This window comes from Herpailurus yagouaroundi, unplaced genomic scaffold (genome assembly GCF_014898765.1).
Source record: "Herpailurus yagouaroundi ecotype Mexico unplaced genomic scaffold, PumYag 139, whole genome shotgun sequence".
Classification (NCBI taxonomy): domain Eukaryota; kingdom Metazoa; phylum Chordata; class Mammalia; order Carnivora; family Felidae; genus Herpailurus; species Herpailurus yagouaroundi.
The window spans coordinates 63,271,737-63,293,388 of NW_024412394.1; the positions used below are offsets into that span (position 1 = coordinate 63,271,737).

General features: G+C 37.8%; 1 protein-coding gene across 7 annotated transcripts in view; it reads right to left on the bottom strand.

Annotated features, from left to right (window-relative positions):
• Positions 1 to 21,652, bottom strand: part of HACE1 (HECT domain and ankyrin repeat containing E3 ubiquitin protein ligase 1) — a 124,068-nt gene that overhangs the window by 32,560 nt on the left and 69,856 nt on the right. For 6 of the 7 annotated variants that reach the window (XR_005789926.1, XM_040474271.1, XM_040474269.1 and 3 more), the window contains 4 exons: positions 5,035 to 5,146; positions 4,844 to 4,941; positions 4,576 to 4,663; positions 487 to 636 (listed from right to left, as the gene is read on the bottom strand). Coding sequence is in view for 6 of the 7 variants with exons in the window: in XM_040474271.1 (XP_040330205.1) it covers positions 487 to 636; positions 4,576 to 4,663; positions 4,844 to 4,941; positions 5,035 to 5,146 (448 nt within the window). In the remaining variant the exon portion in view is untranslated. The remainder of the gene's footprint in view (positions 1 to 486; positions 637 to 4,575; positions 4,664 to 4,843; positions 4,942 to 5,034; positions 5,147 to 21,652) is intronic. The other variant, XM_040474272.1, reaches the window with a different exon arrangement.

The window sequence follows — 21,652 nt, forward strand, 5'->3', positions numbered from 1 at the left end:
TTTCCTTGTTTGTTTAATGGTGAAATACTGCCCTCTACAGATATTCCATAAAACTGCAAAATATAATCCAATTGACAGCAAGATTTAAATACATGCTAATTCCTGGATTTGGAACTCTATTAATTGAAGCTTGTGGTTTTTTCCACATTTTTACAATGTATTCTTTCTTTGAAATAGCTATACAGGAAAATTATCATGCACTTCAAGAAGTGCCAATTCTCTTAAGTATATTCATATTAAATTGCATTCTTTGCATGAACATATACATACTAAATGAAAAACAATTTTTTTTTTAGGAAAAAATTTTTGGAAATTTTTAGGAAAATTTTTCTCAGGCTCCCAAATGCCTTACATACACAGATAGTCTCCAACTGAAATAAAAATTACCTCATCCAAAATGCCACCTCTTGTCTACTTAGTTTTTCCTAAAGATTCTAAGAAAAACACTTTAAATAAATGCCTATGGAAATAAAAATAGATCCGTACCAAGAATGTGCTTATAGAATGATCTTGTAAAGTAAATGTTGACCAGCTGCCTGTGGTTTAAAGCTAATCCCAAGATCTGTCCAGCAAACCGGAAATAGTTCAAGTGATCAGGATTTACATAGGAGTTGCTATTAGGCTGAAAAGTTGTTCCTATTAAAATAAATACAATATAATTTATTTCTAAGAATCCAGATGCAGAAGAAAGATCATTTCACTGCAGATAAATCAGTTCAAACACAACTTTGACAAAACCAAAGTTACATGATGTATAAACTTCCACAGTAATGTTCTTTGTGGAATATATAGCAGACAAGGGAATTGTCAGAAGATAATCATTAATTCACACATACTTATCAGAGTTAAGTCTTTGTGCAGAGAGAAAATTTTAGAATACTTTTAACCGAAAGGTTGGAAGATGTGCCAGAGAGATAGTGGAAATAATATATTATACGATAAAACACACACACATTTTCCTCGGCAGTGTAGAAATATTAGGCTATGAATTAGGGCAGGTATTGTTTCATTCATCTATACATGCCCAAAGCAGTAGGTATTCACTACTTTTTGTTTCTTATGGAACAGAGCACTATGAGAGGGTAAGAATTTTAAATGTTCAACTTGTTCCTAAGTAATGAACTTGATGCCTTTTAACAATTTTCAGAAAATCACCTAAATCCACAAGTCAACCAATTATTCTTCACTTCAAATAAGTACCACTGAGGTATAAAAGTAAAAATGGCAAAGGCAATAGTTACCAATTACTGTCAAAACCCAGTATGATTCCACTTATATGAAAAAAAGATCTGGAAATAGACAGTGGTGATGGTTATACAACACGGTCAATGTACTTAACACCAGTGAACTGTATACTTTAAAGTGGTTAAAACAGTGAATTTTGTTATATATTTTACAATAAAAAGTCTAAAAAAAATCTAGTGCAATGGAAAAACCTAATACCAAGCCTTACCTTTAAAGAATTCTTTCCGTATTTTTCTGTGATGATCACTAACTCTGAATACAACTCTCATTCATTGAACAAATATTTATTGAGCTCAGCCTATTTACTACTCTTCTAGGCAACTGGGCTAAAAGAAAGAATAACTGCTAAATCTAATAAATAGTATCCCTTCCAAAAAAATAAATAAATAAAATAAAGGAAAAATGGAAAGTTTTGGAAAGTGAGATGTTTGGTCATTTAGTATACATATTTTGATAATAATTCACTTTGTGCACTGCTGGTCTTTGATGCCTCACTGTTAGCACTAGACTACATTGCTGTAACCAGTTTACTTAGATAAAAGGTACAAATTTGGAAGCTTATGGTTGAATGACTTAAAAGGGCCACATGAAGCTAGTCATTCACTGTCAAGTATCTTTTGAAAATCATTCCCAGTCATGGGTAAGACTGGGTATTAAAAGTCAAAACAAGGGGCACCTGGGTGGCTCAGTCACTTAAGCGTCCAACTTCGGCTCAAGTCATGATCTCGCGGTTTGTGGATTTTAGCCCTGCATCAGGCTCTGTGCTGACAGCTCAGAGCCTGGAGCCTGCTTCAGATTGTGTCTCCCTCTCTCTCTGCCCCTCCTCTGCTTGTGCTCTCTCTCTCTGTCTCTCAAAAATGAATAAATGTTAAAAAAGTCAAAACAAAGTTTTGTGAGATGAATAAAAGACTTCAAGGACAAACATAATAATTCTAAAAATATAGCATTTTAAGAATAGTCACAAGTATTTTTCTTACCTATCAAAATAGTAAATGCTTAGGGTTACTGATGAATCAGCAAAGATTTTTGATGACTCAACTTTCCTTTCCTAGGTCTGTGATTTATAATTCCTTTGCTAAGTATTTTCTGGGAAATCTGGGTTCTTAAAAAGGAGAAATTTTTAAAAAATAAGGAAACAAATTGGGGGGAGGGATCTTCAGGAAAGAAATGTTATTTTTAACTTGAAAACTACTTAAAACAGAACACAAAGTTTATGTTCTCAGTTCAAAATAAGTGTAACTGTGACACAGCTCTTTTCATTACTCAGAAAAATCCTATAGAACAAGAAAATATAATTCTCACAGAATAATAGCTTCTAATATTTATTTCTGCTTTCTATGTGCCAGGTACTGAGCTAAGCATTTTTACACATCAGCTAATTGATTTCTTTCACCACATTACAAAACATAGGTTATCGTCATTTTCAAATGGAGAAACTGAGGTCCAGAAAGGTGACATTTACTGGCCCAAGATCGTAGCAAAAAGAGGTGCAGAGCCAGGATTCATGTCCAGTGTAACACGAAAGGCCAAACTCTATAGTAAGCATCTTAATATAATGAGAAAGCAAGTTTTAAAGAAATTGTTAGACATGAGATCTAGCCAAACATTTGCCACATTTAGGAATTTTAATTCAAAATTTTAATATAATTCCCTCCATATCAACTAAACGTAAGAATAAAGAAACATTTCATCTAGATTTTAATTTATAGGGGCGCCTGGGTGGCGCAGTCGGTTAGGCGTCCGACTTCAGCCAGGTCACGGTCTCGCAGTCCGTGAGTTCGAGCCCCGCGTCGGGCTCTGGGCTGATGGCTCGGAGCCTGGAGCCTGCTTCCGATTCTGTGTCTCCCTCTCTCTCTGCCCCTCCCCCGTTCATGCTCTGTCTCTCTCTCTGTCCCAAAAATAAATAAACGTTGAAGAAAAAAAAAAAATTTAGATTTTAATTTATAAATAGTGTGACCCTAAAGAGAAGACTTATATGGCTTACAAAAAGGACAAATCACCATCTTTATGGTCTCTGTTAGCAGAGCAACATATGCTCTGCTAATATATTTGTAATATGAGGAACAATCTTGACTTATGATTCCACACCAAATCTGTTTTTCAGGTATGAAAATAACAGACATAGAGTAAGGGACTATAAAGAAAAGAAATAAATCTAAAATAGAATGTTCTAATTCTAAATCTTGCTTCAAAGGTTAGGCCTAATTAAACTCAGCACCTCATCAAACTTGTCATCAAAATCACAAAGACACCAAATTCACCTCAGAGTAAGTAATCAGTAGTTACAGAATTAAAGCAGACAGTCCCATAATCCTAAGTAACTTCCAAGAGACCATGTGAGTCTGAAGCCCATTACACAGGTGAATCCCTGCAGCTCCCTGGCATCACTGCAGCCCCCCACCCCCTCGCCTCTCTTAGAGTCATCCTTCTTACTCAATGGAGATTTGCCTGCTGGTTTGGGTAGAGGCAATCAGAAGCTGTAATTAATGATACACTCTCTGCTTATAAAAAGAACTTAAACACCGGGAAAGAAAAGACTTTCAGGAAATAAAAGCAACTGTGTAAAGCATTGAAAACTTGGAATCCCACCTTCACTTGGATAGGTCTTTATTAAGTTAGAGAACTGTCAGGTATACCTCCCACAGATGAGGCAATAACCATTTCCATTTTGCCTACAATATCAAGTTACAATTGTGCAGATTCAAAGCATCATTTCAACAAACAGTTTATCTGTTTTATAAGATAATAACAGGTTTTCAGTTACCAGATTTTGATCTTCTAAAAGGGCTGAAAACTAAGCTACTATACATAAATAGATTATAAGTTAAGATTTAATACCATGATTTCTAGACTTTTTTTTTAATGATCCAAAAATTTTAAGACTTGGAAACTCAAATAAGCAATAGCAAATTTTAATTTTTCCACATAAAGCTATTTTTAAGCCCATCTACTAGCACTGTTTCACAAAAGGAAATTTTTAACTCAAAAATGAGTCTAAGGACAATCCTTAAATTGAGTAAGTTTAGTTGTACTTTACAAAGGACTGATGAAAACTTCGTTGGGGCCAGCACTAGCCCTTGAGACAAATATCTAAGAACCAACTATTTACAGGAAAGAATACTAAACTGAATCAGATTCTATTCATGATCCTACCGCTCACAAACTGTGTTAATGTAGACGGAAACTCTGAATTTCAACTTTCTTTTCTATGAAATGGGAATACCCCACCTAGCTCACAGGATCACTACGGGAATCAAAGGGTACAATGCACTGAAGGAGTTTGAAAATGAGACAAGCCACAGAAAAAGTGATGTAGACTGTGCAACTTACCATCAGCTGACTGGGTAAACAATGCATAATCAGGATTGACTATCTCATTAGACAGAATATCAAACCACTCACGCACAACACCTTGACCCTGAGTTCAAGAAAATAAAATTAAGTATGAACAGAAATATATGAGGAAAAATTTTTTTCTGAATAACAAATGAAAATAATCTCAAGTTTCTTCCATTATCAATTAAATACTAAACTTTATTCAAGTGTATTTCAATCTTTTATATATAATGACCTTAACAGCACTTATTTTTATACCCACCATGCCTTCTTCTCCATGGAACCGTACAGCAATTCCTTGCTTTAGCTTTGCACAATTTGCTTTTGACACAACTTCACAGCTACTCCTAAAAATAGAATCTAAATATGTAGCATTGATTAATTTTACATATTAAAACTTGTAATAACTAGTATTTTGTGCCTCACACACATCAGTTTCTTTGTCAAACATACCTCTGTGAACCAGCAGGATATCATTTTCATTCACTGGCCTGTGCACCATGTCTGAATCTGGTTGTCCTGAATGCAAATGTTCATAGAACCATTCACAGCGATCTTTAAATGGCTACCCCAACAAATAATGGTAAAATATGTTAGCATTATTTCAGTTATCTATCAGATTACTTAATGAGCCTGCTAAATCCCCTTTCTACAAATAATCATTCTTAGACCTTTATTTATAATAAACAGTTCTAGATAATGTTCTGACATTTCAAAAATTATTCGCAAAAAGGCAGGTCTTAACTGAAATGCTTTGATTACATAGAGTGTACTTTTTTTAATTATATTTTTTAACAGAAAAGACTTAATAAGTTAGGTTATATCTAAAAACTTAATATCAGATATGTAACTGATATGTAATTTACTCTCAATATCTTTCAATCCCAACAACACTTGTAAGGATGAATTTACAGGGGCACCTAGGTGGCTCAGTCAGTTGAACATCCAAGACCCTTGGTTTCAGCTCAGGTCATTATCTCACAGTTCATGGGTTTGAGCCGCACATTGGGCTCAGCACACAACCTGCTTGAGATTCTCTCTTTCCCTCTGTCTCTCCCTCTCTCTGTCCCTCCCCTGCTCGTTCTCTCACACAAAAATAAATAAACTTTAAAAAAAGAATGAATTTCCAAATCCAGAAAGATTACACTTCATGTTACATTTAATTTTCCATGAAAATAATCTTTAGGCCTAACTTTATTCTTATTTCTATCCTTTGAGTATGTAGTGTAAACCTTGATAAATGGGGTATTTTTTCTTACTTTAATGTAAGTGCCTGACTTAAGCTTTGATTGCCAAGGCAACCAATTCAAAGATGGCTATTTCAAATAAACAGAATGCCAGCCACAAATCTAGATAAAGAGTCAGGCCACCTTCCCACATGGAGGCTCCTCCATTTTAGAGATCTTGGTTCATTTCTGTAACTGACCATTTGCACCGCTTGTTGTTTTTTTCTCTTCCCGTGCTTTAAATTCCCACTCTTACGTTGTAAATTCACCAATAGTAAGCCTGTGAAATCCTAGGCTCCTACCTCAACTCCAGTAAAAGCAGAACAAGAGGTCCATGCATGTTATCATGCTCACACATGTGTACACTCTCCCACTCCACCTCCACTCCCATGTATACTGTAATATCCAGGTCCTATAAGTAAAAACCCTTTATTTTTATTCAGTCTCCTGATAGTTATTGCTGAACGGCATCTTGCAATCATAATAAGAACCACAAGGGCTTCTCTAGCCACAAAACTGGTTAATGACAAGACCAACACACAACTGGCATAGTCGGCAAGACTACATGATTGCCCTTGCAACTAACCAAGGGTTATGCCTTTACCTGCAACTTGCCTACTAACTGCCAAACTCACTATCTAAGAAAGGGACACCTTTAGCTAGGGGTCATACTACTATGTGCTTTCACACATTGCCTCTGTTGTGTGTTGCCTGCAGTATCTAACCTAAAGGTCATGGCTGCCATAATAATCCAAAAATTTCCCCAGAGCAGCATAATCAAGGCCATGTGGTCTAATGCGACAGACTACTAATTATAAAGATCTTATTTGATTACTAATGTGCATAAAGATCCTCAATGGCCAAGGAAAGCTAAGGAGGGCAGGTAAGACTGCAAGGCTATTGTCACTGCCCAAGGAGGGTTCTGAGGTGAGGAGGACTGAAGGTTTCCACTTGCAACCACTGAGTCAACTGTGTTGTGCCCAAATTATATGTCCTAACCCAGAAGAGTGAAATAGGCTTACAACTAGAAGCCAATGGCACCACAAAGGGAAAATACAACAGAGGCCTACAGTCTCTGTGTTACCACTTCACTCACTGAAATTGCTATTGTCCCCTGACCCAATGGGATACCATGGGTCCAATTCCTGGTGTGGTATTGCTAAAAATTAATGACAAATAAATATCCTTAACATCTGGTGCCAGCACGTCCTAAGAACCCTGAGGAGGTACACCGGCTCTGTGATAACTGCAAAACCCACAAATGCTTCCTGGTATTATTCAATGTCATGCATGCCAACATGCCAAGACTCTGGTTTATGTTCCAGAGGCCTAGGGACTTTTCCCAAACACCCTGTGCATATCACGCTACTGAAGACAGACTCCAATCCTGGAGATGTCTATTGGGACACCCTGGAAAAGAAAGCAACCACCTATGAAGAGGGCTGACAGTGATGTCATCCAAAATTTTCTGGTAACAACATGGAAGATTAAGGTCACAGGAGAAAAAACACGTAGAAACCAAGATCAAAAACTATACCTTAATGAAACTCAAACCTTGCTTAAAGATTTTATGCAGCAGGAAGGAGAGAAGAGAGCTAATTGGCTATTGTGGATTTTCTTGTTTGTTTGGAACAGGCTCTAAATGCCTCACAGTGGCCAAAATGCACTAACAGGCCAGTATCTAAAGACCCTAAAATCCATAACTTTCTCAGAGATCCATCTGGGCTATACTGTCCTTCCTTCTGAGATACCATAGATCCTGAGCCCCCTCGGCTTTCCACTGAACAGCTTTCCACTAGAAGCATGCCTCACGAGGTGTCCCTTCCAACAGGGGAAGAGCTGACAGGATTATCGAGGCCTCTCCTAGAGGAGGAAGAGGGAACTGGGAAGGCAAAGGCCCCTAGAGCCACTGATACTCATAGCCGAGCCCTCCCTCTCCTCACCTGGATATACATTGCCTGGCACTGCACCTGTCCTTCCATCATCGTGATTACTGCTAAGGTTCACAGAGGAAGCCCATCTCCTGCTGCACAAAATTCCCATGGTCCAATGGGTTCATCATTCCCATGACCACAATGACCCAAATGACCCCTTCTGCATTTCCAACCTGAAGAGGCCCCATTTGATGTGGAGTCCAGAGAATTATTTTTACAAGGCATTCCCCCTAATTACAGGGTAGCACTACTACATTTTATTGTGACTGCCAAAACCATCCAAAAGGCACTAGAACTCTTAGGAGAAAGCTTGCATTCTACTCTGTCCCTTGAAGATTTAAGATCCAGCCATGTCTTTGAAATGTAAACACCCAGGGGGTACCTAAAGCCCTGCCCACAATCGCCTGAAACCGCAGGAAAAAAGGGGGGAAAACAGGCCTTTTAAAATACAAAATGCTGGGGCGCCTGGGTGGCGCAGTCGGTTAAGCGTCCGACTTCAGCCAGGTCACGATCTCACGGTCCGTGAGTTCGAGCCCCGCGTCAGGCTCTGGGCTGATGGCCGAGAGCCTGGAGCCTGTTTCTGATTCTGTGTCTCCCTCTCTCTCTGCCCCTCCCCTGTTCATGCTCTGTCTCTCTCTGTCCCAAAAAAAATAAATAAACGTTGAAAAAATAAATAAATAAATAAAATACAAAATGCTATAAAAGCCCTTTTGCCCAAACTCTAGTCCACAGCCTCTTTAAGATTATTTGTTAAGCATAAGTACAAATCTTAAAAGTCGTCTCTACAAATATTAGTACAAAGCTTTCGCTACTAGAGCAGGCAACCTTTTCTTATTCTGTCTGCCAATTTGGATTCAGCCCTTATTTATAAACTAGAGAGTTTTATATTGCTGTACCTGATTCATGGCTAGAATGCTGAAATGGAAGCTACAGGTCTCTATGTCTGTCTGCATGTTCATGTATGTCTATGGGTATGTTATGTATATGTGATTTTTTTTCTCTCTACCTCCAGAGACAGGATCACCAAATTAATCTGTAAAAGAACTATTTCACTGGCTTAAAAATAAGCACTTAGGAAATAAGTATTCCTAAAACTCAGAAATACTGAAACTAACTCAAATATTTTCAAGTTCACATGATCTGGAATAATCTCTGGTAAGTAAAAGCTACTTTAAATTTGGTTTAATTAAAAAAAAGTATGTCTTCAGACACATAGATATTCAGTATATTGCAAATTATATCTAATTCATTTATATTATAAAATTATACTGTTCATGTATATTATATATAGTAAATATAATGCAGATATTAATATAATTAATTACGTTAAGTATAATTCAGATAAAAAACTTACTCTACCTGGGTTTACTAGTCAAATAAATTCATGTTATATCTTAAAAAATTTGTCAGCAAGAAAAATAGCTTGGGATGGTGGTTTACCTTTGTCTACTGTCTAAAGAAGTTTTTCATGGGTAGTCTAAACATAATTGCTGTGATCGAGTGATTTAGATAAATGTTAAATGAGATAAGAGTTTCTGAGCGAACTTTTCAGCAATATTTATGTGATGACATGTCTACTTAAAAGTAGTTTCTAAAATTTTTGTTAACTTCCACCCTCAGAATTTTGCTAAATTAAATGAAAGGAATTCACTGATTATCTAAATCATTTCCAAATAAGATAAAATACTGAACTATTAATTGCAAAACAAGCCTAAGTTGACCTACTTTTGACCTCTTATTACAGAGGAACTAAAGATATTTGGGTCTGTTAGTAAATGTGTCTTGTGCCACCACACTGCAAAGCTGTACTATGAGGAAATGTATGTTTATAGAAATTATGAAATATAGTCACAAATTTGCCAGTCTAAAGAATGCTGATATAATAATTCACAAGTTTTACTTCTTACTTTTTGTGAGAAATTAAGGTTTCTAAGGGCTAAGAATTCTAAATAATATATGTAATTACAGCTACTAGAAATAATAAGGGAAACATCTCTGCATGCAAGAAAAGTAGGATGTATCTTCAGCTAAGAGAAGGTATGAGGTATGAAGATGTATTTTTGCTAAGGAAAAAGAAAGCAATTTGCCTTAAAATTGGTTTTTTCAGAATGGGAAAGAGGAAAATAAAGCACAAAATGGTATAGAAAGTTGAGAAGAAAGAGAAAAGAATTTTACCTTGTGCGGTCAAGTTGGCTAAAACTGAATTGTTGTTATAAATGGTGGTTTTTAAAATAGTAAGCTTTAAAATCAATACTGTGCTAATATAATTTTCTTTCATCTGCTATAAGGACAAAGTTTTCTGGGAGTATTGGTCAGCTCTTGATAATAGATTATGAAAGGTTTTGCCTTATCTTTCAAGTAATCTAGCTAGAAAGCAAAGATTTTGTGTTTTATCAAAATAATTAACCTGTTTCATGTGTCTTAATCAGATCTTTGATTACTTAAGCAAACAGTCTTTTCAATATTAAAGGAGCTGAATTTTGCTCACAACTATGTAACCTTCTATATTTGCCTTTAAAATCTTTTGTCACTGCAGTACCTGGGTAGTCAGTCAGTTAAGCTTCCTACTTCAGCTCAGGTCATGATCTCAGGGTTCATGGGTTCAAGCCCCTCATCAGGCTCTGTGCGGACAGCTCAGAGCTTGATGCTTGCTTCAGATTCTGTGTCTCCCTCTCTCTGCCCCTCCCTTGCTCGTGCTCTGTCTCACTTTCAAAAATAAATGAAAACATTTAAAAACTAATTTAAAAAATACAATCTTTTGTCACTTAAGTAGATAATTAAGTATTGTTTCATAATCATCTGTGATCCTATTTACTCAAGTGTCTAAAACCTTTTGATATTTTTGACAACGTTCCCCAAATCAAATTCTACATCAAGTCCTTTTAACCTGGAAATAACTCTGGGATTTCCTAGGGAACCCCTGGAACATCTCAAAAGATCTCTTTACTTTCCTTATAAAAAGAGAGATGATGAATTAACTAGGTTTATTTGATATGTTAAATTATAAGAGAAGCATTATCAAATAAGAAATAACACTAAACCCTCCTTATGGATATCCTTGTATGGATATATGCTATTAACGTAAGTGTTCCAGAAATTGTATAAAATTCCTAAAAATCTGATATGAAATGTTATCAGTCATCATTTCCAGTTATCATCTTAAAACGTGTGGCACAGAAATAGCCATTTACAGAAGTTTATCATTTACAGAAGTTACTGTTTCACTCTGATGCTTTTGCACAAATGCTTCATCTTCAAGGAGATTCCTGGAAAGGAATCTGACAAGCCCAGGTTTCTGATAACTTTCAGATCGTACCACTAAACTAGGTAAGAACGGACAGACCTCTAAGGAAAAACTAAATTCATGAAACTGCTAAAAAAAAGATCACGACCAAGAATCACTAGGACTGAATGAACTGAAGAGAATAATTATAATTTTTTATGAATTTTGTTTGAAATATTGCTGGTTCTTTAATCTTCTGTTTTCCAGATTGAAGGAAACGTTTTCTCTTAAGCTAGCTATGACTTACAGCAATTTGGTAAAATATATACCTTTGTGAACAAAGGTGAAACAATCACTTTTTCCCTCCATCTGATCCCTCCAGAATTCGGAAACTCTCAGTGACTATACTTTCACAGCAGTACAATTATTTGCATATGTTCACTTAAGAATCTGTTCTCCTTGTACCAGGACACAACTGGAAACAATGGTTACATTACCAAGGCTTTGAATGGAATGTCATAGTTGAGAGAGACATACATAGATTCAGATATGATCAGATAGTTTTAAAAAATTAAGGTTGACTTTATGGAACCAGTAAGGCCCCTAGGGAAAGTCTGGTGCCTTACATACAGGGTTCCCAGCAGCCTTACCAGGTAAGTGAAGAAGGTCACTTCCTGGCAGGCCCAGGAACCTCAGAATAGTTGAGAGCCTCAAAAAATGAGGAATTCACCCCAATCTATCTGTATTACAGATGAAGTCTGACATCCAAGTCCTTGGCTTGGCTTCGTAGCCTTGAGAAGCATCTACAAGTTCAATGCATGACTCCTTATGAAAAATTCAGCAAAGCTGAATTAAAAGAGTCTATATGGTCAATCATGGTCAATAGCTATTCATGCTGCACTTATGTAAATAACCAGGCCAAGTTTAAAGAGACTGGACTTATTTTACAAACACTTGAGCCTTATTTTCCTGATCTCTGATAGAAATGGGGGTGACTGCAGAAAGACCTAATTATGTTTCAGTAATACGCCTTTCCAGATATCAGATTTAAGTGCTTTTAATTGTCCTTGAGGTTTTGTTTTTTACCTGTAAATTGAAATGGGTCATAAATTCTTCTAGTTTCTTCCAGTATTTGGCTACAACTCTCCAAACTAACATGTCCAGTTTTTCTCCCACCCTTGTGAAACATTGAGAACTAAAATTGCCTTTCTCCAAAACAACGAGAGCTAGAATGGAATAACTGGATATACACTTCAGAGAAATCATCACAATCTCATATACAATCTTCGTGTCTGTTGCTGTGTGGGCAATAAAGAGTTTGCCTGAACACCTGATGTCATCATCACAAAAATTCAAACTGCAAAGCTGTTTGGCCCTAACATCTAGGAATACTGCCCTCCAGATTCAGATTCGGTTTACAATTTGCTTCAACCATTAGCCTTTATTTTTCCTTTACTCCATAGAAATGCCTCTTATTAAATACCTGATCTCTTGCAAGTATAGGCCTAACTTTGGGAATCCACTTGCAAGACCACCTCCTGAAATGAGATACAACTATTTAACTGATCTATTTTCATAGCTGGACCTTTCAAATTTGGGACAATGGCTACAGACTGGATATCAGACTACTGCCTGTATAATTATTAAGTTCTGCTATTACAATGTGCTATTTAGATGTGTAGTGGGTTTTACACATGCCCTATAAAAGACTTATATCTGCTACCCAGGCAGTTAAGGCCCTCACCATTGACTCTGATGCCTCAGAGTGGACTACAAATACTGACACTTGTTTGGGGTGTTTGCCTTTTCATAATGCAAGGGCCTGACTTAAACTTTGATTGCTGTGGCAGCCACTTCAAAGATGGACTATCTGAAGGGGGAGATTGGGGGTAAGGGGGTGGGGGTATGGGACACAGCCACAAAACTAGATACAGAGCCAGGCCATCTCCTCACACTGAGATTCCTTTGTTTTAGAAATCTTGGTTAATTTTAATAACTAGCCATTTGGGCCACTTGTTTTTTCTCTTCCTGTGCTTTAAATTCCTTCTCTAATGTTTTAAATTCACCAGTAAAAAATGAGCCTTCAAAACCCTAGACCCCCACATCAACCCCAATAAAAGCAGAACCCCAGGCTCAGGCGTGCTTATGCTCTTTCTCTCTCTACGAGTGACCTCACCGCGTGGCCTCAGGTATGCTGAGTAATTTTCAAGGCCTGTAAGTAATAAACCTTCATTTTCAAAGTCTCCTGATGGCTACTGTTGAAGGGTTCAGAACCACAAAGGCTGGTCCAGCCACAACACTGGTTATTGGTAAGCTGAGAGTTAACACACAACCGAATATATAAGGCAACTAAAAAGGAACTGTTACCTTTTTTCTTCCCTTCCTCCACCCGAAAAACTGAAAAATAAGATCTCTTGAACAGTAAAGAAATCTCTACCTTTTATTCATTTGCCAGATAAGCATAATTTTTATGATTAATCAGGCAGTATTGCATACCTACTAAGTGCCAACACTGCAGGGAACATATGAGCTTTAAAATCTCAATTTCATTGTTAAAAATGATTTAATACAGTTAAAAGAGGTAAGACTAGCATAAAACAAACAATACACATATAATATCAAGTTCTAAACCATTAAGTGAAGAATACAGTGCACTAAGAATTTACAGACTGCAAAGATGAGGAGAGTACAAAGCTTTCATGAGGTCACAGTTTGGACTGGAATATAAAGCTGGGTAAGATTTACTCAAGCACGGAGAAAAGAGAGCAGACCAGGCTAAGGGAGTCAAGGAGAAAGGCACAGAAAGAGAAACTGTGTCTTTCTGAAAGATGAAGTGAAGGTAGCTGGCATAACCAGAGTTCTATTCCTGCACATTATGAAGGAAATAAGTTTGTGCAAGTACATCGATGACATAATTACGGATCCTGAGAATCAAGTGAAGGATACAGGGGCTACTGTGAGTATTTGGTCAGAGGAATAACATGGTAAATGTGGTTATTAAAATGTGAGTTGCACCAGAATAAAAGGAGACCGTCTAGGCAACAGTTAAAATATTAAGTACTGGGTGATAATGTGTGGGTCATGGGATGAAAGAGGAACAAAAAGGAAATGAGACATGACTTCTTTGAATGAAGATGAAAAGTAAGAGAAAATCTCTAGAGATAGAACTTAATGATAGAAACAGCTTAGAGGGGGAAAACCCTCCTCTCACAATCTACCTCTAAACTCCTAGGAAGGGGCACCTGGGTGGCGCAGTCGGTTAAGCGTCCGACTTCAGCCAGGTCACGATCTTGCGGTCTGTGAGTTCGAGCCCCACGTCGGGCTCTGGGCTGATGGCTAGGAGCCTGGAGCCTGTTTCCGATTCTGTGTCTCCCTCTCTCTCTGCCCCTCCCCCATTCATGCTCTGTCTCTCTCTGTCCCAAAAATAAATAAACGTTGAAAAAAAAAATTTTTTTTTTAAATAAATAAATAAATAAACTCCTAGGAAGCAGAGGTGAAGAGATAATGAATGAGGTTTTATATATTCTGAATTTCAGGTTATTTGGGATGTAACTACTAAGAGCTTGGAAATAAATACTGGAAAGTACCACAGCTAAAGCACTAGAAAGAAAGTCATGAACAAAGCTGAAGATGGACACAGGTAAGGTCTATCGTTCAAGAGATTAAAGATATAGGGAACAAACACCTATAACGGAGTTTATGATTACAGGTCAGGACTGAGAATCTGCTTGGCCAAATGATACACAAAGCTAGAAAAGTCAAAGGAGGACCAGGGTGGTATAATACCACAAAGCCAAGAGTTTCAAGAAATAAATATAATCAATACACAAGACCACAAAGAGGTTATCTTACAGGAAATTTACAGGACACCAGTAAATTTTTCATCTGAGCTAAACTAAGAATTAGTTTATCTTTAGGCCTATCTTTGGGGGGGGGGGGGTGGAGATCAAACTCACGAACGGCGAGATCATGACCTGAGCCGAAATCAAGAGTTGGATACTTAACTGACTGAGCCACCCAGGTGCCCCAAATTCTGCTTTTTAATGTCTGCTCTTTCAGTAAGAAAGAGCAGATTCTTTTTAAAAGTTAAATGTATAAAGGCGTCTGGCTGGCTCAGTCAGATCATGTGATTCTTGATCTGAGAGTCATGAGTTCAAGCCCCATGTTGGGTGTAGATTTTACTTAAATAAATAAACTTAAAAAAAAATAAGTTGTTAAGTTGAGTTAAGATGACAGAATAGTTGGGGCGCCTGGGTGGCTCAGTCGGTTGAGCATCCGACTTCGGCTCAGGTCATGATCTCACGGTCTGTGAGTTCGAGCCCCGCGTCAGGCTCTGTGCTGACCGCTCAGAGCCTGGAGCCTGTTTCAGATTCTGTGTCTCCCTCTCTCTCTGCCCCTCCCCTGTTCACACTCTGTCTCTCTCTGTCTCAAAAATAAATAAACGTTAAAAAAAAAAAAAAAAGGATGACAGAATAATAGGAGGACCTTATGCTTGCCTCGTTCCTCGAACACAGCTAGATAAATATCAAATCATTCTGAATATGAAGGAAACAGATCTGAGGACTGAGAGAACAAACTGCACAACTAGAGGGAAAAAAGAGGTCACATCATGGAAGGCAGGAGGTGTGGAGACGTGATTTGGGGGAGAAAACAATCCCTAATGCTGCAGAGAGGAAGGAGCCCTGATCAGGGAGACAGGAGAGAAATAGAGAGAGAGAAAGAGAGCACCCTCTCTCTTGTGCAGGGCACTGCAAAGAAAAGATACTTGCCCCAAACCACTGAGAGGGAAAACAAGAGGAACTGATAGTCGCAAGTTTTTACAAGCAGCAGAGTTCAAAGTCTGAAGTTTTAGAAGTCCCCACTATCACTGGATGGAGCTTGGAGGGTACAGAAGTGCTTCTGTGGAATGTAGGGCAGAGGCCCTCACTGTGGGAGCAGAGTGTGGCCTGAGGATCCCCTGGGTGGCACTGGGAGAGACAGTTCCCCTTGCTGGAGTGGATTTTGAAGAGGAAGCACTGCCTCTCCAGGGACAAATGAGCCAGTGGGCAACACTGAGCTACCCCATTCATTGGCACAGGAGCAGAGACGCCTGCTGTGGGCCACTAACCTGGACGCTGGCTTTTTGTTGCACGTGACCATAAACTCCAAGTCCCTGTGCAACTGCCCTTCTGGGACAAAACAGCACCAGACACAGTGTAGCAAGACCCTGCCCCAGAGGATCAGAGAAAGTCCTTGCTGGGTCCCTAAAATTTGGAGTTTTGAAATCCAGTTGGCAACACCTGAGATAGAACACAGGAGCACAGGGCTGCCGGGTGAGCAGACGGTTTGGACACAGACAGAGTGAAGGCAGGGATCTGAGGGAACCTGTGACAAACGAGGAGAGACTGTTTGCTCTTCTGTGAGGGTTTCCTGAACAGCGGCAGGTGCAAACTCTCCCACCGGGGGAGGAGAGAGCCAGGTGACCCTATGTTTACCCCCGTCCATCAAATTCCAGTGAACAGCACAGAGCCCACAGTGGAGGCTTCAGCTGCTTGCACCAAGCTCTGTGCCCCCTGCGCTCCGCAGGTGTCTTTTCTTAATGTTTCATTTATCTATTTTGAGAGAGAAAGAGCGTGAGACAGAGCTCACACGTTGGGGAGGGACACAGAGAGAATCTCAAACAGGCTCCCTGCTGCCAGCACAGCATCAGATGCGGGGCTCAATCCCACAAACTGTGAGACCATGACCTAAGCCAAAATCAAGAGTCAACACTCAACTGACTGAGCCACCCAGGCGCCCTGCAGGTGCTTTTTTACTAAAGCAAGTGTGCCTGAGAGTCAGATCAGCAGTGGGACCCTCCCCCAGAAGACCAGCAAAAACCTCCCACACCCACCAAGTCTAATGACCATAGAGTCCTGCAAAGCTTCAGCTCTAGGGGAAACAGGATCTAGCCCCTTTTATAATACAGATCAAAACATATCTAGATAAAACTCACCGTATAGTGGACAAGGTCCAAATACTCCCCCACTGCAGGCAAGGAGAAATTCTGCAAAAGACTGACCTCAAGGAAAGAGGAGCCAAAACACAACAGCAGATTGCACACAGCATATACCAGAAATACTTCCTGAAGCATCAGACCCTGGACAGTATGTGATCTCTTTTTAATACAGCCATTACTCTCAGGAGCAGGAAACATAACAGGTTTTCCTAATATACAGAATACCTAGACAAAAAGCCAAGAGGAAGGAATTCATCCCAAAAGAACAAAAAAAGGTCATGGCCAGGGAGCTAATCAAAAATGATATAAGTAATATGCTGGAACCAGATTTTAAAACAACAATCATAAGGATACTAGCTAGGCTTAAGAAAAGCAAAGAAGAAACCAAAGAGATCCTTACCACAGAGTTAAAAAAAAACCCTAAAAACTAGTTAGGCTGAAATTTAAAAATGCTGTAACTGAGATGCAAAACTAACAGACTATAATGACCACAAGAATGGAAGAAGTATAGGAACACATGATATAGAAGATAAAATTGTAGAAAATACTGAAGCTGAAAAGAAGAGGGAGAGAAAAATATTGGATCACGAATATAAACTTAGGGTACACAGCAACTCCATAAAGCATAATAACATTCACATCATAGGACTCTCAGAAGAAGAGAGGGGAAAAGGAGCAGAGTTTCATTTAGGTAATTATAGCTGAAAGCTTCCCTCAACTGGGGAAGGAAATAGATACCCAAATCCAGGAGGCACAGAGAACACCCATTAAAATCAACAAAAGCAGGCCAACACCAAGATATATCCTAGTAAAATTTGCAAAACACAGAGATAAGGAAAGAATTCTGAAAGCAGCCAGGGAAAGGAAATCCCTAACCAACAAGGAAAGTCAAAGTTAGCAACAGATCTCTCCACATAAACTTGACAGGTTAGAAGGGAGTGGCATGATATATTCAATGTGCTGATTGGGAAACATGCAGCCAAGAATACTTTATCCATCAAGGCTGCCATTTAGAATAGAAGGAGACTTAAAGAACTTTCCAGACAAGCAAACTAAAGGAGTTCATGACCACTAAACAAGCCCTACAAGAATATTAAAGGGGACCCTTTGACTAGGAAAGACCAAAAGCAACAAAGACTAGAAAGTAACAGAGAAAAATCTCCAGAACCACTGACTTTATAGGTAAAACAATGGCACTAAATTTGTATCTATCAGTAATAACGCTGAATATAAAGAGAATAAATGCTCCAATCAAAAGACACAGGGTATCAGAATGGATTAAAAAATAAAACAAACAAATAAACAAACAAACAAAAAAACAAGACCTATCTACATGTTGCCTACAAAAGACTCATTTTAGATCTAAAGACACCTGCAGATTTAAAGTGAGGGAATGGAGAACCATTTACCATGCTAATAGATGTCAAAAGAAAGCCACAGTAGCCATACTATATCAGACCAACTACATTTTAAACTAAGGACTGTAACAGGAGATGAAGAAGGACACTGTGTCATAATTCAGGGGTCTAACCAATAAGAACATCTACCAATTCTAAGTATTTATGCCTCCAACTTGAGAAAACCCAAATACACAAATCAATAACAAACATAAAGAAACTCATGATAACAATACAATAATAGAAGGGGACTTTAATACCCCACTTACAACAATAAACAGATCATACAAACAGAAAATCAACAAGGAAACAATGGCTTTGAATGACACACTGGACTAGATGGATTTAACATATATATTCAGAACATTTCATCCTAAAGCAACAAAATACACATTCTTTTTGAGTGCACATGGAAAATTCTCCAGAACAGACCACATACTGAGTAACAAATCAAGCTTCAACAAGTACAAAAAGATCGAGATCATACCATGCATATTTTCAGACCACAACACTAGGAAACTTGAAGTCAATCACAAGAAAAAACTTGGAAAGACCATAATACATAAATACATGGACGTTAAGTTAAAGAACATCCTACTAAAGAATGAAAGGGTCAACCAGGAAATTAAAGATAAAGATTTAAAAATATGTGCAAGCAAATGAAAATGAAAACACAACACTCCAAAACCTTTGGAATGCAGCAAAAGTGGTGTAAGAGGGAAGTATATAGCAATACAGGTCTACCTCAAGAAGTAAGTAAAAGTCTCAAATACACAACCTAACCTTAGAAAAGGACCAACAAATAAAGACTAAGGCCAGCAGAAAAAGGAAAATAATAAAGATTAGAGCAGAAATAACTGATACAAAAATAACAACAACAACAACAACAACAAAACACAGAACAGATGGATTAAACTATGAGCTGGTTCTTTGAAAGAATTAATGAAATTAATAATGCCCTAGACAGACTTATAAAAAAGAAAAGAGAAAGGACTCAAATAGATAAATCACAAATGAAAGAGGAGAGATCAAAATCAACACCACGGAAATACAAACAATTGTAAGAGAATATTATGAAAAATTATATGCCAACCAATTGGGCAATCTGGAAGAAATAGATAATTTCCTAGAAACATATGAGCTACCAAACTGAAACAGGGAGAAATAGAAAATTTGAACAGACCCATAATCAGCAAAGAAATTGAATCCATAATCAAAAATCTCCCAACAAACAAAAGTGCAGGGCCAGATGGCTTCCCAGGAGAATTCTACCAAAAATTTAAGGAGTTAATACATATTCTTCCCAAACTGTTCCAAAAAAATAGAAATGGAAAGAAAACCTTCATTCCAAACTCATTCTATAAGCCCAGGATTACCTTGATTCCAAAACCAAACACCCCACTAAAAAGGAGAATTACAGGCCAATATCCCTGAAGAACATGGATGCAAAAATTCTCAACATACTAGCAAATTGAATTCAACAGTACATTAAAAGAATTATTCACCATGGTCAAGTGGGATTTATTTATGGACCCACAACTATATGGTTAACTCATCACTGACAAAGCAGGAAAGAATATCCGATGGAAAAACAACCATCTCTTGAACAAGTGGTGTTGCAAAAACTGGACAGCAACAAGCAGAAGAAGGAACCTGGACCACTTTCTTACACTATATACAAATATAAATTCAAAATGGAAGAAAGACCTAAATGTAAGACAGGAAACAATCAAAATCCTAGAAGAGAACACAGGCAGCGACCTCTTTGACCTCAGCTGAAGCAACTTTGTACCAGACACATCACTGGAGGCAAGGGAAACAAAAGTAAAAATGAACTATTTGGACTTCGTGAAGATAAAAAGCCTCTGCACAGCAAAGAAAACAATCAGCAAAAGTGAAAGGCAACTGATGGAATGGGAGAATATATTTGCAAATGACATATCTGATAAAGGGTTGGTATCCAAAATCTATAAAGAGCTTATCAAACTCGACACCCAAAAACCAAATAATCCAGTTAAGAAACGGGCAGAAAAGGGGTGCGTGTGTGGCTCAGTCAGTTAAGTATCCGACTCTTAAACTCACGGTCCTGAGTTCAAGCCTCACTTTGGGCTCTGTGCTAGGTGTGAAGCCTACAAAAAAAAAAAAAAAAAAAAAAAAGGAATGGGCAGAAGCCACGAATAGACATTTTCCCAAAGACAACTGATGGCTGACAGACAAATGAGAAGACGCTGAACATCAGTCATCATCAGACAAATACAAATCAAAACTACAATGAGATACCCCCTCACACCAGTCAGAAAGGCTAAAATTAACAATAGAGTAAACAGGTGATGGTGAGGATGCAGAGAAAGTAGAACCCTCTTACACTGCTGGTGGGAATGCAAACTGGTGCAGCCACTTTGGAAAACAATATGGAGGTTCCTCAAAATGCTAAAATTAGAGCTACACTATGAATTAGCAATTGCACTAGTAGGTATTTATCCAAAGGATACAAAAATACTGATTTGAAGGGACACATGCACCCTGATATTTACAGCAGCACTATCAACAATAGCCAAATTATGGAAAGAGGCCAAATGTCCATTGACAGATGAATGGATAAAGAAGATGTGGTATATATACACAATGGAATATTACTTGATGATCAAAAAGAATGAAATCTTACCATTTGCAACGACGTGGATGGAGTTAGAGGGTATTATGTTAAGTGAAACTAGTCCATCAGAGAAAGACAAATACCACATGATTTCACTCATCTGTGCATTTAAGAAACAAAACAGATAAACATAGGGGAAAGGGGAAAAAAAAGAGGGAAGCTAACCATAAGAGACTCTTAATTATAGAGAACAAACTGAGATTGACAGAGAGTAGATGAGCAGGGATTGAGCTAGATGGGTGATGGGTAATAAGAAATGCACTTGAGATGAGCACTGGGTGTTATATGTAAGGATGAATCACTAAATTCTACTCCTGAAACCAATATTACACTATATGTTAACTAACTGGAATTTAAATAAAAACTTGAAACAAAAAATGAAATAACAGAAAAAGATATATGTATTAAAAATAATAAAGTTAAATGTATAATCTTGTTCATACTTCTAATAGTCTTTCCATTCTGAATAAAGCACTGCTGTTGTTATAAAACTTCTGGGCATATAAATTTTAATAAAGTAGAATATAAAGTGCTTTCAGTTTTAATGCTGATTATTTCTAAAACTCTGATAAGAAAAAAAAAAACATTACACAGAAGTAATGTATTTATGTAGGGGCTTTGAAGTTTGATACACATGGTTTGGAATACTGGCTCTGTC